This window comes from Anabrus simplex, chromosome 1, assembly GCF_040414725.1.
Source record: "Anabrus simplex isolate iqAnaSimp1 chromosome 1, ASM4041472v1, whole genome shotgun sequence".
In the NCBI taxonomy this organism is placed as follows: Eukaryota; Metazoa; Arthropoda; class Insecta; order Orthoptera; family Tettigoniidae; genus Anabrus; species Anabrus simplex.
Genome location: NC_090265.1, coordinates 551,127,171 through 551,142,234, shown reverse-complemented (window position 1 = coordinate 551,142,234; position 15,064 = coordinate 551,127,171). Strand labels below are relative to the sequence as shown.

Here is a 15,064-nt window from a genome sequence, read left to right as displayed (position 1 = left end):
GCACTCCATATATAAATAAGCAATTCTTCCTGCGTTCCTGACTACTGTCTTCTATTTCTCTCTTCAGCTTCAACATCTCTTCCATAAATCTTATTCTCTCTCTGAGTAAGACAATTTCTCCCTCGTTGATTCTCACTTTGGTCATTTTTTCGTCCGTTTTTTTCTGGACCCATTCTCTCATTTGTTCCTGTATCATATTTTGAATCTGTTCAAACGGGCATACTTCTTCCATAACGTCCTTTACCACCCTCCTTATGTTTTCCACATCTTCCCAGCTCATATTGCCACTGGAAATCGGTTCGGGGTTTACTTCCACGCCCCCTATAACTAGCAGTACCATAATCACCGCTGCCACCAACATCCACTCACCCTTCATTCCCATTTCCACTTTACCTTCCTCTCTTTTGGCTGTTTCCTTCCTTCTCCCCTGCCATCTTCCAATAACTGCCCGATATTGTTCCACACCAATCATCATCCCCGTCACTCTCAGCTTTCCTCTTGCACTCTCCGCTTACACTACACTCCACTCCCGCTCTACCGGCACACTCGACCCAGTACATCCGCACGCGATGCTTGCTTAGGCTAGACTGCAGACAAAAAATTAGTCACCTCTGGATAAATCATTACATGCGTAATTTAATACCATATAATTCCACCTCTGGACTTCATAACCACCTGGATTCGGTTAAGAGCTCGGTAGCTGCAGTCGCTTAAGTGCGGCCAGTATCTAGTAATCGGGAGATAGTGGGTTCGAACCCCACTGTCGGCAGCCCTGAAAATGGTTTTCCGTGGTTTCCCATTTTCACACCAGGCAAATGTTGGGGCTGTACCTTAATTAAGGCCACGGCCACTTCCTTCCCATTCCTAGACCTTTCCTATCCCATCGTCGCCATAAGACATATGTGTCGGTTTCTACGTAAAGCAAAAAAAAAAAAAAAAGGATTCAGTTAAGAAGCGAGTCTACAAGGTTGTGCAGGTACATCGCATCCACTCGTTAACGATTTGATCGTGCAATTCCACCAGATGTTGTTGGCGTTTTACCAGCTGGTCCTACCAACAGGTCCTACACCTTTTCAATGGGGTTCGAGTCAGGTGATTTTGCAGGGCAATTGATATGCAATAGGGTGGTGGAGTGTTCATAAAACCAGTCACATATACGTCCAGCCCGATGAACTTTGCTGTTGTCGTCTTGAAAAATCGAGGTATCAATAGCATACCATGCAGATATTGACAGAAAGGCAGCACCTGATCATCCACAAAGTTTAAATTAACATGCTGGTTCATGTCAGTGGCCACCTGAGTGAGTGGGCCCAATCCATGATACGAAAAACACCCCCAAAACATCACGGACCCACCTCCGGCGTGAACCTGACCTTGCACACATCCAGGATGAAATGCTTCATTTAGACTTCGGTGCACTCGACGACATGCGTAATTGGAATACAGGCAAACAATGTGATTCGTCAGAACATATTACGTTCCGCCAGTCACTGTCCACGTGCGATGATTTCTAGCCCATTGAATACCCGCAGCTTTGTGAGCCTGTGTGAGCAATGGTCTCTTGCGAGGTGACCGACTCCAAATGTGCATTGCATGCAGTTCCCGTCGCATTGTTCTCTCGCTAACAGGTTGGAATGGACCTGTATTCACTGATTGCAGTAGTTCCTGTTCGGGTTTGGAAGCGATTTTGATTCACAAGCCGTGAAACGCGTCTCCGGTCTCTCTCAATCAGGATCTTGATCCGCCCACAATCCTGACGTGTTTCGTGGCCACGTATAGTACACCACTGCTGGTAGACACGTTGAACAGTCCGCTGCGAAACACCAACAAATTCGGCAACTTTACGCACCGTATGACCATGGACACGGCCAAACGCGATTGCCCCGTTTTGCCACTCTGTCACTTCCTTACATCTACCCATGTTGACATACACTGTCCGCTTGAAACATCAATGTCTCACTGATCGCTACCGCCTTGTGCTCACGTAGAGGCAGTGCGCGTGTGGTCGAGCATGGGACCCTTTCGCTGCACCATATGTACAGGCGTAACAATCCATCTGTTCGTGCGCACTAGGGTGGCTATTTTTTTGTCCGGTGAGCTTATAAACACTGATCAACTTGCCATGTTAGTAGACGCAGAATATTGACTTGTACTGTCTTTAATATCGTCACAAACATTCACCATTATTGTGTTTGTTTTAGTACAGAATGAATCTTGATTAAGTGAGTTCCTTTTGTCACTAATGAAGTTACCAGCCGAACTGAAATTTCTTTCAATTGCCGCATAGGAGGCTGGAATGGACAATATTTTCTTCGCTAGCTGAGCAAGTCTTGGATATTCTGTGTTGTTATTTCTCCATAAAGGCGATCTTTTAATAAATAAATTGTTGTAATAAGAATATCGGCAAAGTTTATTCGTCCCTAGTCTGCGCCAACAGTAACTCGTTTTGGACATAGATCTAGGAATCTATTCCCGAAACAACCGTAAAGGGACGGAGATCTGTTGCACACTTTTTGACGCATTTTCTGTGTAATGATTTGTTTGATATTGTATGGTACGGTACGCTATTTGATGGACGTACTGCGTTCGGCAGCACTTTAGACACGTGTGCTTTTATATGTGAGGTAGCAGATGCAAACTTTAATAAGGAAGCACAACATTTACAGTGCGGGGCATAAGTATTCATACAGGTGGGTTTATACGGAAACAACATTTCATCAGGTTTAATTATATAAGAGAACGTAATTAACTATTGAACATCTGTTTATTAACATCTCGACTTAAACACATACATACAAAAAATCAACACAAAATGACTCCTTACTAAATAAAAAATACAACTCATTGGAATATCATTTTTATGTAGGACATAAATGTTCATACAAGGACAAATCTATGTTGTTTCTACAAGTAACACCACCACCACCACCGATACTGGGTGTCACCTTCTCTCTGCATCATCACTACCGTCATCATCTCACACCCAGACACGCAAGTAGCCCAGGGGAGTCACATGGAAAGACCTGCTGCGCCAGGCGAACCGAACATGTCCTCGGACACTCGCGGCGTCAAAAGCCATACGCTAAAAAAATTAAAAATATTTTTGTGGCCTTAGACCACGGCATTGTTTTGGTTCGGTGATATTAGTGCATCCGAGGGCAAGGAAGTCCTTCACTTCCACCTCCCTTCATGACTCCCTTTTTTATTATTTTTCACCACTTTCTCAATTCAGCCGTTATCATAAGCATCCTCCTTTCTCTATCAGTATAGGCTGATGATCACGCGGTTTTGTCCCTTATGAAAATAATCATGACAATAACGACCATCATCTCCATTTGCTCGTTACTATGACTATTGAACAGTATTTCTATGTTAGGGATATTCAACAATGATGTACTTTGCACAACCCGTATGGAAAAATGTAAGGTATAAATGATCGGAAATTGTAGTTTATTTTACTTTTGTCATGTACTGGTTTTAGATGGAACAAATATTTCCGGAGATACCTGGAAGGTTGTGAAAATGTTATAATATCGAACACCTCTGTTTTTATTATTCTTAAGGGGAAAGTCCATTAAACATAAATGATTGGAAATGTTATTTTACACAACTTTTATAATGTACAGTTTTCGATACAGTTTATATTACCAGAGAAATGTTGACATTTCGTGTTTTCATCCCCTTAATATTGCTACGCCACACCTGGTGCGTGCTTCGGATATTCCTCAACTTAAACACGGAATTTAAGTAAATTCTCTCTAGCCATTTTCCCGTGTTGTTCACACAACCAACCAGACAGACAGACAGAAAATTAAATTAAATTAAACTGAACCCTTGCAACTTTTGAATACCTAATCCAAGATAAAAGCGGTATGAGGCAAACATTTGAAGTGTGCAGACAAAATTGTAATTTTATTTATATAAATGACCCAGACATATTCGTGACCGAGCGAGTTGGCTGTGGGGTTAGGGGCTTGCAGCTGTGAGCTTGCATTCGGGAGACAGTGGGTTCGAACCTCAGCTCTGAAGATGGTTTTCCGTAGTTCCTAATTTTCACACCAGATAAATGCTGGGGTTGTACCTTAATTAAGGCCATGGTCGCTTCCTCCCCACTCCTAGCTCTTTCCTGTCGTACAGATAAGATCTATCTGTGTTATTGCAGTGTAAAGTCAGTTGTAAAGAAAAAATATTCGTGAAGAGGTCAGCTTTTAAAGTATCTAATCAAGAAGGAATTGGAATTGGCTTTATATCGTACCGACACAGATAAGTCTTAGACGACAATGGGATAGGTAAGGCCTAGGAGTGGGAAGGAAGCATCCGTGGCCCTAATAAAGGCACAGTCCACCATTTGCCTGGTGTGAAAATGGGAAACCATGGAAAACCATATTCAGGGCTGCCGACAGTGGGGCTTGAACCCACTATCTCCCGGATGCAAGCTCACAGCTGCGTGCCCCTTACCGCACGGCCAACTTGCTAATCAAAAAGCAACATGCATTGAGATGCTACTGGATTGTATTGCTTGTAGTGTTGTAAAGTTAAAAAATACTGTTTTATAGATCAATTTGACTATTCTGGCACCTTCGCTGAATGGTCAGTGACAAGGCCTTTGGTTCAAAGGGTCCTAGGTTCTATTCTGGCAGAGTGAGGGAGTCCAGCTCCATATGGTTAATTCCTTTGACTCAGAGACTGGCTGCTTATGTTTGTCTCAATACACATTGCTTCATGTGCGCACAATACACTACACTACTTACCACCACAGGATGACACAATATTGGAATATATCCCTCCACACTGGATTGGCATCAGGAAAGGCAGCTGGCCGTAAAACAGGGTCAAATCCACATGTGCAACACAGTTCACACCTGCAAACTGCGTAGTGTGTGGAAAAAGTGGTGGAAAAAGAAGTTAACTATTTGATCACTTCCCAAATCTTGTAGTTTGCATTGTAAATTTCTGTTCTGGAGATTCTAGGCTCTGATCTTTAACTTTACCTCTGTATTGAAGAAGTTATGATATTCAATCAGTTTTCTGAGAAAAATATCTGGTTTAAAGAGGTAATGGCTCAAATGTAATAAGTTGACTTTAACAATGCAACAGAGGGATTTTGCTGGCCTGTCCTTCAAGCAGTGCAGCCATTGATCAGCAGGTAAACAACAATGAAGACTCATGGCATCGGTGCAGATTGTACTAAGATTTGGATCTCTTGACACCATGAATATTTTGGGGTTACCCTGAGCAGAGCCCTAACATTCCAAAGCTATCTAATTAACCTGCACAGAAAGTAAAATCTCAAATAAATGTTGTCAAGAAACTCAGGCACAACTTGCGGAGCAGGTGCATCAGTGCTTCATGGAGCAACACTTGCTCTTTTATTCTAAAGCAGAGTACTGTTGACCTATTTGGCTTTGCAGTAGTCACACCAGTAAGGTTGATGTACAGTTAAGTGTAGCCATTAATAATAATAATAATAATAATGTTATTTGCTTTACGTCCCACTAACTACTTTTTAAGGTCTTCGGAGACGCCGAGATGCCGGAATTTAGTCCCGCAGGAGTTCTTTTACGTGCCAGTAAATCTACCGACACGGGGCTGTCGTATTTGAACACCTTCAAATACCACCGGACTGAGCCACGATCGAACCTGCCAAGTTGGGGTTAGAAGGCCAGCGCCTTAACCATCTGAGCCACTCAGCCCGGCAGTGTAGCCATTAGGACTATCAGCAGCACAATAAGATCGGCTAGATTTGATTCTGGTTCTCTCACACTTTATTCCCCACCCCCTCACATCCATAGGAAATAGCACTTCTGATAGTGGAGAAAAGTCTTTGAGGATGATTCTATCGCTCTACATGCAGACCTCTAGTCTCTACTTGTAAAGTGGCTAAGATCCAGCACACAAAGATGCAACACAATTGGTGGAAGGTGGGTTTGACCCAACGGTGGAAAGGGCAGTGGAGGCAAAGTCATGTAACCATGAACTAATCAGCGTTTCATGTGCTGAAGTGCCTGGTTTCTATCATCCAAGACAGACATTTGTACAGCTGAACTGATGCTGTACTGGTCATGTGCAAGCATATAAAGCACAAGTGGGGATTCTGCAGGGACAATTTATATGACTGCATTGCAGTCTAGTTAGTGCAGTAAGAGATGATTTCCTGGTAGGCTGCAGGTCTTGCATATAACAGAAGAGGAGACCATTGCATGGATCAAGTCCTGCGACTTTGTTTCCTAATTGTGGGACATTTTTCTGTTTTTATAATTATATTGTATATATCTATAGTCTTAGTGTGTAAGTTTACCATGGTGTAGATGATGATGATGATGATGATGATTCCTCTATCTTGACATACGTTATGACCATTGCTTTGGAAACTGTTTCTTCAGATACCGCTATGAATTTTTATCAGAAAATGAGCATTAACACTTGACCTTACAAGACATGGCTGTAATATACTTTAATTACTGTTTTTCTGTGTGGAAAAGTATACATATGTAACCTTAGATACAGAATGTCATGAATACAGGTCTTGTAAATTACTTACTGAATTTTCTCTAAATTACAATTAAAGCATTTTGAATGCTATGAAATTGAATAAATTCTGTTGGTAATAATTTTTGTTTGTAACTGCTGAAAAGTGGTATCATATCGAATAGAATTGTGACAATCAGTAAAATAATGCAGTGATAATATTTACCTAAATGTGAGTTAAAAGTTGCCATTCTTTTTACTTAGCCAGGCATGCGGCTGTGTCTAGATAAATCTGTTCATTAGTTATGCTAATTTAAAATTTTATTGTTTTAGATGTTGGTGAGCCAGACAGCTTTATTGGTCAAAATGCACCGCCATTACCAACATCATTAGTATCTGAAGTACAAACAAGTCCTCTGCCAGCAGCTGCATCTGAAACAAAATCACGACTTCCATTCTCGAGCAGTCTTCCATCCACCACCTTGCTTGCACCAAGTCTACAGGCTGCTAGTGATTCTGATTTGAAACCCCAACTTGCATTCTCAAGCAGCCAGTCATCTACATTTTCACTCCCAATTGTATCAGAAGTACACTCCCTTCGTCAGTCAGTAACAGAGTCTGATCAAAAACCTTGGGCTTCGCTTCCAATCAACCACCCTCCCAAGCCATCTCCATTAATTTCTGAAGTCAAGCCAACTCTCCAAGCAGCAAGTGAGCGTGGTCCACAGCTCCAGGTACCATTCTCATCTAGCCAACTTCCCACATCATCTCTAACCTCAGCTTCAGAACAGAAGCCTACTACTTTCAGCTATTTTAGTAATCAACCTTCAACAAATGATCCATTTTCTCAGCCTTTTCCAGCTGCTCCTCCATTGCACATCCAACCACCAACAGGATTTGCACCACCTCCATTTTCATCCCCGAGTTACACCCCTCAAACTGGTCAAAGCCCTGCTGCAACAGATAAGTCACTTTTCCTAAGTTCAATATCTCCAGCACTGCTTCCTGGTCCTACTCATCCCTCACCATCACCATCGCCTCCATCCTTTCAGACAGGTCCTTCTTTAACACAGCCTGATCTCCATCCATCACCATCAGCAACTCCTCCAGTTCAAACTAGTTACAGTCCAGCACCACCACTGTTGAATACATCATCAAGACAAGTACCACTTCCTGTTGCTACAGTTGCACCAACTGGTAAGTTATATATACTATACACATTCATTACTAAATAGCTTTCTGTATAGGGCTATGTTGTATTTTAGATTTAAGCTTTGAAACATAAAATGAACAAATAAAACAAAGAATTTGTTAGCTCGCTTGCTTGGAATTAAGTTGATCCTAATTTAGAATTTGGCAGATTGTGGAAACATTCTCCTGAACAGGAAGGCTGCTAGAGAGAAGTGTGTCATATTGTTCAGTCTGATATCTAACATTTGGGAGATAGTGGGTTCGAATCGCTGTCGGCAGCCCAGAAGGTGGTTTTCCGGTGGTTTCCTATTTTCACACCAGGCAAATGCTGGGGCTGTACCTTAAATAAGGCCATGGCAGCTTCCTTCCCGCTCCTAGTCCTTTCCTATCCCATCGTCGCCATAAGACGGTGCGACGTAAAGCAAATTCTCTAATTCGCTGTCCGGCTCCATGACTATATGGTTAGCATGCTGGCCTTTGGTCAGAGGGGTCCCGGGTTCGATTCCCGATAGGGTCGGGAATTTTAACCATCATTGGTTAATTTCCCTGGCACGGGAGCTGGGTGTATATGTTGTCTTCATCATCATTTTATCCTCATCACGATGCGCAGCTCGCCTACGGACGTCAAATCACCTGCACCTGGCGAACCAAACCCGTCCTGGGATTTCCCGGCACTGAAAGCCATTTCAGTTGGATCCCACATCTTTCCAAGATGCTGGTGGGTAGTGCATCAGTGAGACAGCACTGCAAGCCTCATTTGTAGGACTGTTCCCTGAAAGCAACCATAATTAAATTTCATTGATTGCAAAAATAAAAGTATTCAGGTTTTTCACAATCAGTTAAATCAATTCCTGTTGCTACAGTTGCACCAACTGGTAAGTTATATATACTATACACATTCATTACTAAATAGCTTTCTGTGTAGGGCTATGTTGTATTTTAGATTTAAGGTTTGAAACATAAAATGAACAAATAAAACAAAGAATTTGTTAGCTCGCTTGCTTGGAATTAAGTTGATCCTAATTCAGAATTTGGCAGCTCTTGTAAGGCAGACCCTCCGATGAGGCATCTGCCATGTGTAGATAACTGCTTGTTATTGTAGTGTAGGATAGTTTTGGAGGGAAGAGTTTGATTTTGGTTTCTGCAGCCCATGACACATACTGGAAATGCATGTTTACCATTTCATTTTTAATCCAGTAGTGGTCCTGAATATTTAATTTGTTTCATTATTAAGTTTTGCAGCTCCATGGCTAAATAGTTAGTGTGCTAGTCTCCAGTCGAAGGGGTTCTAGGTTTGATTCTCGGTGGGATTGGGGATTTTAACCTTCGTTAGTTAATTGCTTTGTTTGGGGGTCTGGTCTGGGTGTTTGTGCCGTCTTCAACATTAGCATTCATTGTTGGTAGGCCCCATCCTCACAGGTGAGCACGTCACCTATAGGGCATCAACTCCAAAGGCCTATACCAGGCCTCTCTGGAGGCCATGTTCCAGTATTATTATTTTTTTTTTTTTTTTCTGGAATCTTACCTCTGAATCATGTAAGAAAGGTTTTTGTCTAGTCCACTTTCTTGTAATAGATGTGATCATCTTAAAGTAGAAAATTTTTCATGTTATGAATCATGTTATGAAAGAAACTACCCAAGTCTTAAGAAGAATAAAAAGACAACATCATAAGGACACCCTGCAGTTAATTGAAGAACAGTTCAGTAAAACTCAATGAAGGGACTACTACAAAACCTTCAGAAAGCAGCTCCAAAAATATGAACCCCCGACCCTACTGATGAAGGATGAAGATGGTAAGCTGGCCCATAACAATAAAGACAATGCAGAAATTCTGGCTAAACATTTCAACAAGCTTTTAAATTGTGAGGAACCTACAGAACTCCTTCATTTGGACACCAACACCCCGATAAAAACATTACCAGAGAACATCAATCCCCCCACAATAAAGGAAGTCTACCAAGCTCTGAATAAATTAAAAAACTACAAAGCACCAGGAGAAGATCATACCTTTGCGGAAGTCTGGAAATATGCAGGAACATCAGCAAAAGTTGCCCTCCATCAACAACTTGTCTCTATCTGGATTAAAGAAGAACTACCAGAACACTGGACAACAGCCCTCATTCATCCACTGCACAAAAAAGGGGACAAAACTGACCCTAATAACTACAGGGGAATCTTGCTCCTAGACATAACATACAAAATATTTTCAATAATCATCCTTAATAGGATAAGTTTACAACTTGATAAAGAACTAGGAGAATATCAAGGTGGTTTCAGACCCTGGAGGAGCTGTCCTGATCAGATCATGAGTCTTAAGTTGATAATGGACTATAACAGGGGAAGAAACAGAGATATGGTGATAACATTTGTAGATTTCAAGAAAGCTTATGATTGCATCCATAGAGAATCTCTGTTTAAAATTTTAAGACACCTTGGACTACACCCCAAATTAATAAATATGGTAAAAGTGACTCTCACCAATACCAAATCAAAAGTGAAGTTTAGGGGTGAAACATCAGAGACATTTGAAATTAAAACTGGACTACGGCAGGGAGATGGGCTCTCACCACTATTATTTAACTGTGCTTTAGAAATGGTAATGAGGGAATGGTTTAGAAAATGTCCCCCCAAAATAAAGATTGGCCAAAAAGTCAAAACAAATTGCCTGGGTTTTGCTGACGATTTAGCATTACTAGCAGTGGACATAAAAGAAGCAAAAACCCAGATATCAGGACTTCAAAACATTGCAAATAAAATTGGCCTCAAAATATCATTTGAAAAAACAGAAATTATGCCCCAAAAACCAACACAGCTAAAAGAAGTCACCATAAATGGTAATAAAATCAAAATAGTAACTCAGTTTAAATATCTTGGAGAAGTAATAACACATAACTTAAATAAAAAAATCTCAATCCAAGTAAGAACAAATAGATTAGCTAAAGCACAAAAATTAACATGGGATATCTACAAAAAGAAATGTCTATCAATAAATACAAAAATAAAACACTACAACACAGTTATAAAACCGGAAGCTACATATGCAGCAGAATCACTCTTTTACCTGAATAAACAATCAGAGACTGACAGACTTCAGAAAATTGAAAGGAGGATTGGAAGAACCTGCATCAACAAAAAATACCAGAAAGATGGACAGTGGGGGTTAATACCTAACAAAGTCGTGTACAAAGAGCTAGAACCCATTACAGATACTATGCGTAAGAGGAGACTGGGATTCTTTGGACACATCATGAGGATGCAGGATTTGAGACTTCTGAAACAACTAGTACAACACAATCTCATCTCAAAAAATACCACAACAGGATGTAAATGGATCAGAGAAGTAAGAGAAGATCTGAAGGAAATAGGCCTTACAACAGAAGACACCACAAATAAGATAAAATTGAATACAAAACTCAAGAATACAAACCTCTGCTTTACCCTTACACAAAACAAACCAACAACACGCACATTTTCAACTGAGGAAAGGGCACGAAGATCAGAGCGTCTGAAGAAGTACTGGGAGGACCAGAAAGCCCGAACAATCCCTTCAAAGAGACCTGAACGACGGACTGACTGAAAGTGATCGTATGTGGTCATAAAAGAAGAAGAAGAAGAATCATTTTAGTTTCCTAAAATGTATATTTAAAGGGGTCTAGTTATCCAATTCACCATAGACTGATTTATATGATAGTATCTATTTTTATATCCTGTAGTGTTAGTTTTTTTTTCTTTTACTTGCTTTTCATATCCTGTTATGCTTACATCTTTTAGCTGGAGGAAGCAACACATACCGCCTTGGTGGTCAGAGGAGACTACAGTACGCTCAGCCTCCAGGTTTATCTGTTACTACTCCAGTTCCAAAGGAAATCAGTCCCACAAGTTCAGCTCCAGTAACAGGTTACCTTCCAACAAGCTACTCCAGTCCATCTCTATCATCATCAGCTTATGCATCTACACCGTTGGTGGTTCCTAGCCAAGGTTCAGTGATGGCCGCAACAATGACATCTGTACCAACCGTTAGTGCAGGTGGGCCAGCGTCAGCTTACCAGACTGCTGCTTCATCACCGGAACCAGCTGTAATTCCTCCATCTTTCTCCAACCTGGTAAGCTAGAAAAGTAATATTGTTACATATGTATCATTTATACTGATATCAAGGATCTCAGATACTGAGCTCGATAGCTGCAGTCGCTTAACCCGCCATCGGTATCGTTGTTAGGTAGCCCCTAACAAAAACATTCCTTATTAAGAAAAGTTTTTCGGTTTAAGACTCAAACTTTTCAAACTCCAGGTATTCTCAAATGAGTATATGAATCACATGTTTTCCTTCGTTACGCGATGATTCAAGCCCACATGTCACGTGGAGGAGTGGGGGAAGTGCGTTCTATCTGGACTGTTAGTCCGCGCCTCGCTACGATACCGGTCGCGTCACAGGCAGTGTTAGGAGCATTCTAGCCTCGATACCTTTGGCGTCACAGTTTTTGCACATTCCGTGCTGGTGTAATGTTTTAGTAAACAGTATCACAGTGAAATTATAATGGCTAATAGGCCTAGTGAATCTCTTATTTTGAGCTGGATTGAAGAATCTTGCCCTGGAAATCGTAAAGCCACATCTGTTGAGACGTGCTTTAGTCGATGATCTGTCAATTGGTCTCAGAAATTCCATCAAAAATATCTTTGGACAAAAACGTCCCGTCAGAAATGCGACACCAGCAGCCCCGGATAAGTATTGCTAACAGTTCTCACTTCTACATTTTTACAAGTATCTAATTGGACACTTTGTAAAACTTGTTTATAATCATTACCAAAAAAAAAAAAAAGCTATGGTGTTTACTGTTTATATTTTCAGACGTTCCGGGCGGAAACCAAGATGTGCCTACTCCCAGATCGAAAAAACCGATTTACGTCAGCTCGCTGTGATGCGTGCAAACGCTCAACGTGCAAAGAACACACTGGACTAACAAAAGTAGTATGCAGTGAATGTTTTTCGCAAGTTGAAAGAAATGAGTGAACAGGACAATGACTCAAAATAATGAGGTTTACAAATCATGTTAACATTTGTTTTGTACTGTAATAAGTATTTGTAATGCCAAGGATTTTTGTTACTTTTCATAATATTTAGTAATAGTTATGTAAATTTATATAAATAGTTAACATAAAACCGGTCTGTTAAAACAAAATTTTAATTATAATTAATAAATAATAATGAAAACAGTGTACGAGTCGAAACAAGTATTTAGGTAATAAACAGTTGTGGATATATGCAAATATGTAAGTATATATACTAAATACCCAAATACTAGTATAATTTATTCAAACTGCCGAGAAGAGCTCGTATAAGAACTAAAATCATATACCAAGCCGATGTTAGGGAGCTCCTATACACGCTACCTCTCGCGTAAGTGCGGACAACGATACCGATGGCGGGTTAATTGCGGCCAGTATCGAGTATTCGGGAGATAGTGGGTTCGAATCCCACTGTCGGCAGCCCTGAAGATGGTTTTCCATGGTTTCCCATTTTTACAGCAGGCAAATGCTGGGGCTGTACCTTAATTTAGGCCACAGCCGCTTCCTTCCTAGCCCTAGCCCTTTCCTGTCCCATTGTCGCCATAAGTCCTATCTGTGTCAATGCGACGTAAAGCCAGTAGCAAAAAAAAAAAAAGGATCTCAGAGAACAATTTATTTGAAAGTAGTTTTGGCTGTCTTTAAAACCTTCCTCACAGTGGGAAATGTGAAAAAGGTGCACTGTTTATCAGTTTATGTTTATCAGATCACAGCACATTAGAATTCAGGAAATAGACTGCATTCAGTTTCAGATACCATCAAGACTTAATAATGGTCTGCCAGGTTGAGTGGCTCAGACGATTGAGGTGCTGTCATTCTGACCCCAACTTGACAGGTTCGATCCTGGCTCAGTCCGGTGGTATTTGAAGATGCTAAGATATGTCAGCCTCGTGTTGGTAGATTTACTGGACTAAATTCTGGCACCTCAGCATCTCCGAAAACCATAAAAGTAGTTAGTGGGACGTAAAGTCAATAACATTATTATTATTATTATTATTATTATTGTTATTAATGGTCACTGGAAATACTATCATTCCAGTAATGCATGAACTGTGTGCATCTCTCTGAGTGTGTTTAATTTATTTTGTTGACAAATATTCATGGACACAGGGTTAGAATATATGTTAATTAATACCATCACAATATTACTCAAGTTGGATCTGCAGAAAATGTTACTGTATATTTCATCATTGCTAAGAATGCTGTAATGGAAAGAGCCTCGTTTGAGCTCACAGCTACCTAGTTATTTGCAGATGGATATATATTGGGATAGGTATGCTTGCCTCTTACCTGGGGGAATTTTAATTTGAGGCCTTAAGGCTACCACCACCTCAATTTGGATGCCCTGTTTTACTGTATTAGGTGGCAGAATAAACAGGATCTCTGTAGGGCAATCTATGGCCGAGTTTCAGTTAATTTTGTTGGGTAAAAAAACTGTATTTTTTACATGCTGATATGATACTATGAAGTGTCAAGTGGACTTGTTTTCCGCTTTTCAAAAATCCAACTCTCTCTGTTATGTTTGAATTTGCAATATCAGGTTTGGAGGCCAGGACTCTACTCCCGATCCACTTTATTATTATTATTATTATTATTATTATTATTATTATTATTATTATTATTATTATTATTATTATTATTATTATTTATTATTATTATTATTATTATTATTATTATTATTATTATTATTATTATTATTATTATACGCATGTATTCCTCTAAAGAGCACATAGAACCATTATATTGCATTGAAATTCTTCAGCGTGACCTTCCTATTCTAATTTTCCCAAAACTTTCTCATCCTTCCACTATGGGCCTGTCTTTTTTCTTGTGTCCGTTTGTTCCTTAGCTTCAAGTTTCTTGCCGTTAGATTCTCGGTTGCAAATTTATGGGTGTTAATCTTTTTTCTGTATGTAGTCCTTGTTGTTGTCAGTGGGTTAATATCGACTTCTGTGAGATCTTTTGGTGTGTCTATTAGCCAGCATACCCATGTTTCATTGATAACGCAAAAGGTTTTCTTAGTCACTCAGGAGTTATCCTTTCCTGCTAAATGTCCATAGAACTTCATACGTCTTTTGCATGCAACTGAAGTGAATCGCTCAGTTAATGAATAAGTTCTTCCTAGCTTTTTCACATCCAGATACCTTCTTGAAACTTGGGTCCGAATATTTTCCTCAGTATCTGCTGCTCCATTTTCTCATAATCCTGGATGTTGATGGTTGGTGATGATGTAAAATGTCTCTGGGAGAACAACAGTATGGTGATGTCAAAGTTCACCTTTGGTAGGAAGTATTTTTTTAATTGCAGACTTTATGTAGTTTTTCTGCATGGGATTTATTGGT

The 15,064-nt window shown here is 40.3% G+C and overlaps 1 protein-coding gene across 2 annotated transcripts in view; it reads left to right on the top strand.

The window, feature by feature from the left end:
• The window catches only part of PAPLA1 (Phosphatidic Acid Phospholipase A1), a 298,948-nt gene that overhangs the window by 176,826 nt on the left and 107,058 nt on the right, over positions 1-15,064 (top strand). For both annotated transcript variants that reach the window (XM_067135540.2, XM_068225069.1), the window contains exons 2-3: positions 6,802-7,665; positions 11,432-11,763. In XM_067135540.2, coding sequence (XP_066991641.2) covers positions 6,802-7,665; positions 11,432-11,763 — 1,196 coding nt within the window. The remainder of the gene's footprint in view (positions 1-6,801; positions 7,666-11,431; positions 11,764-15,064) is intronic.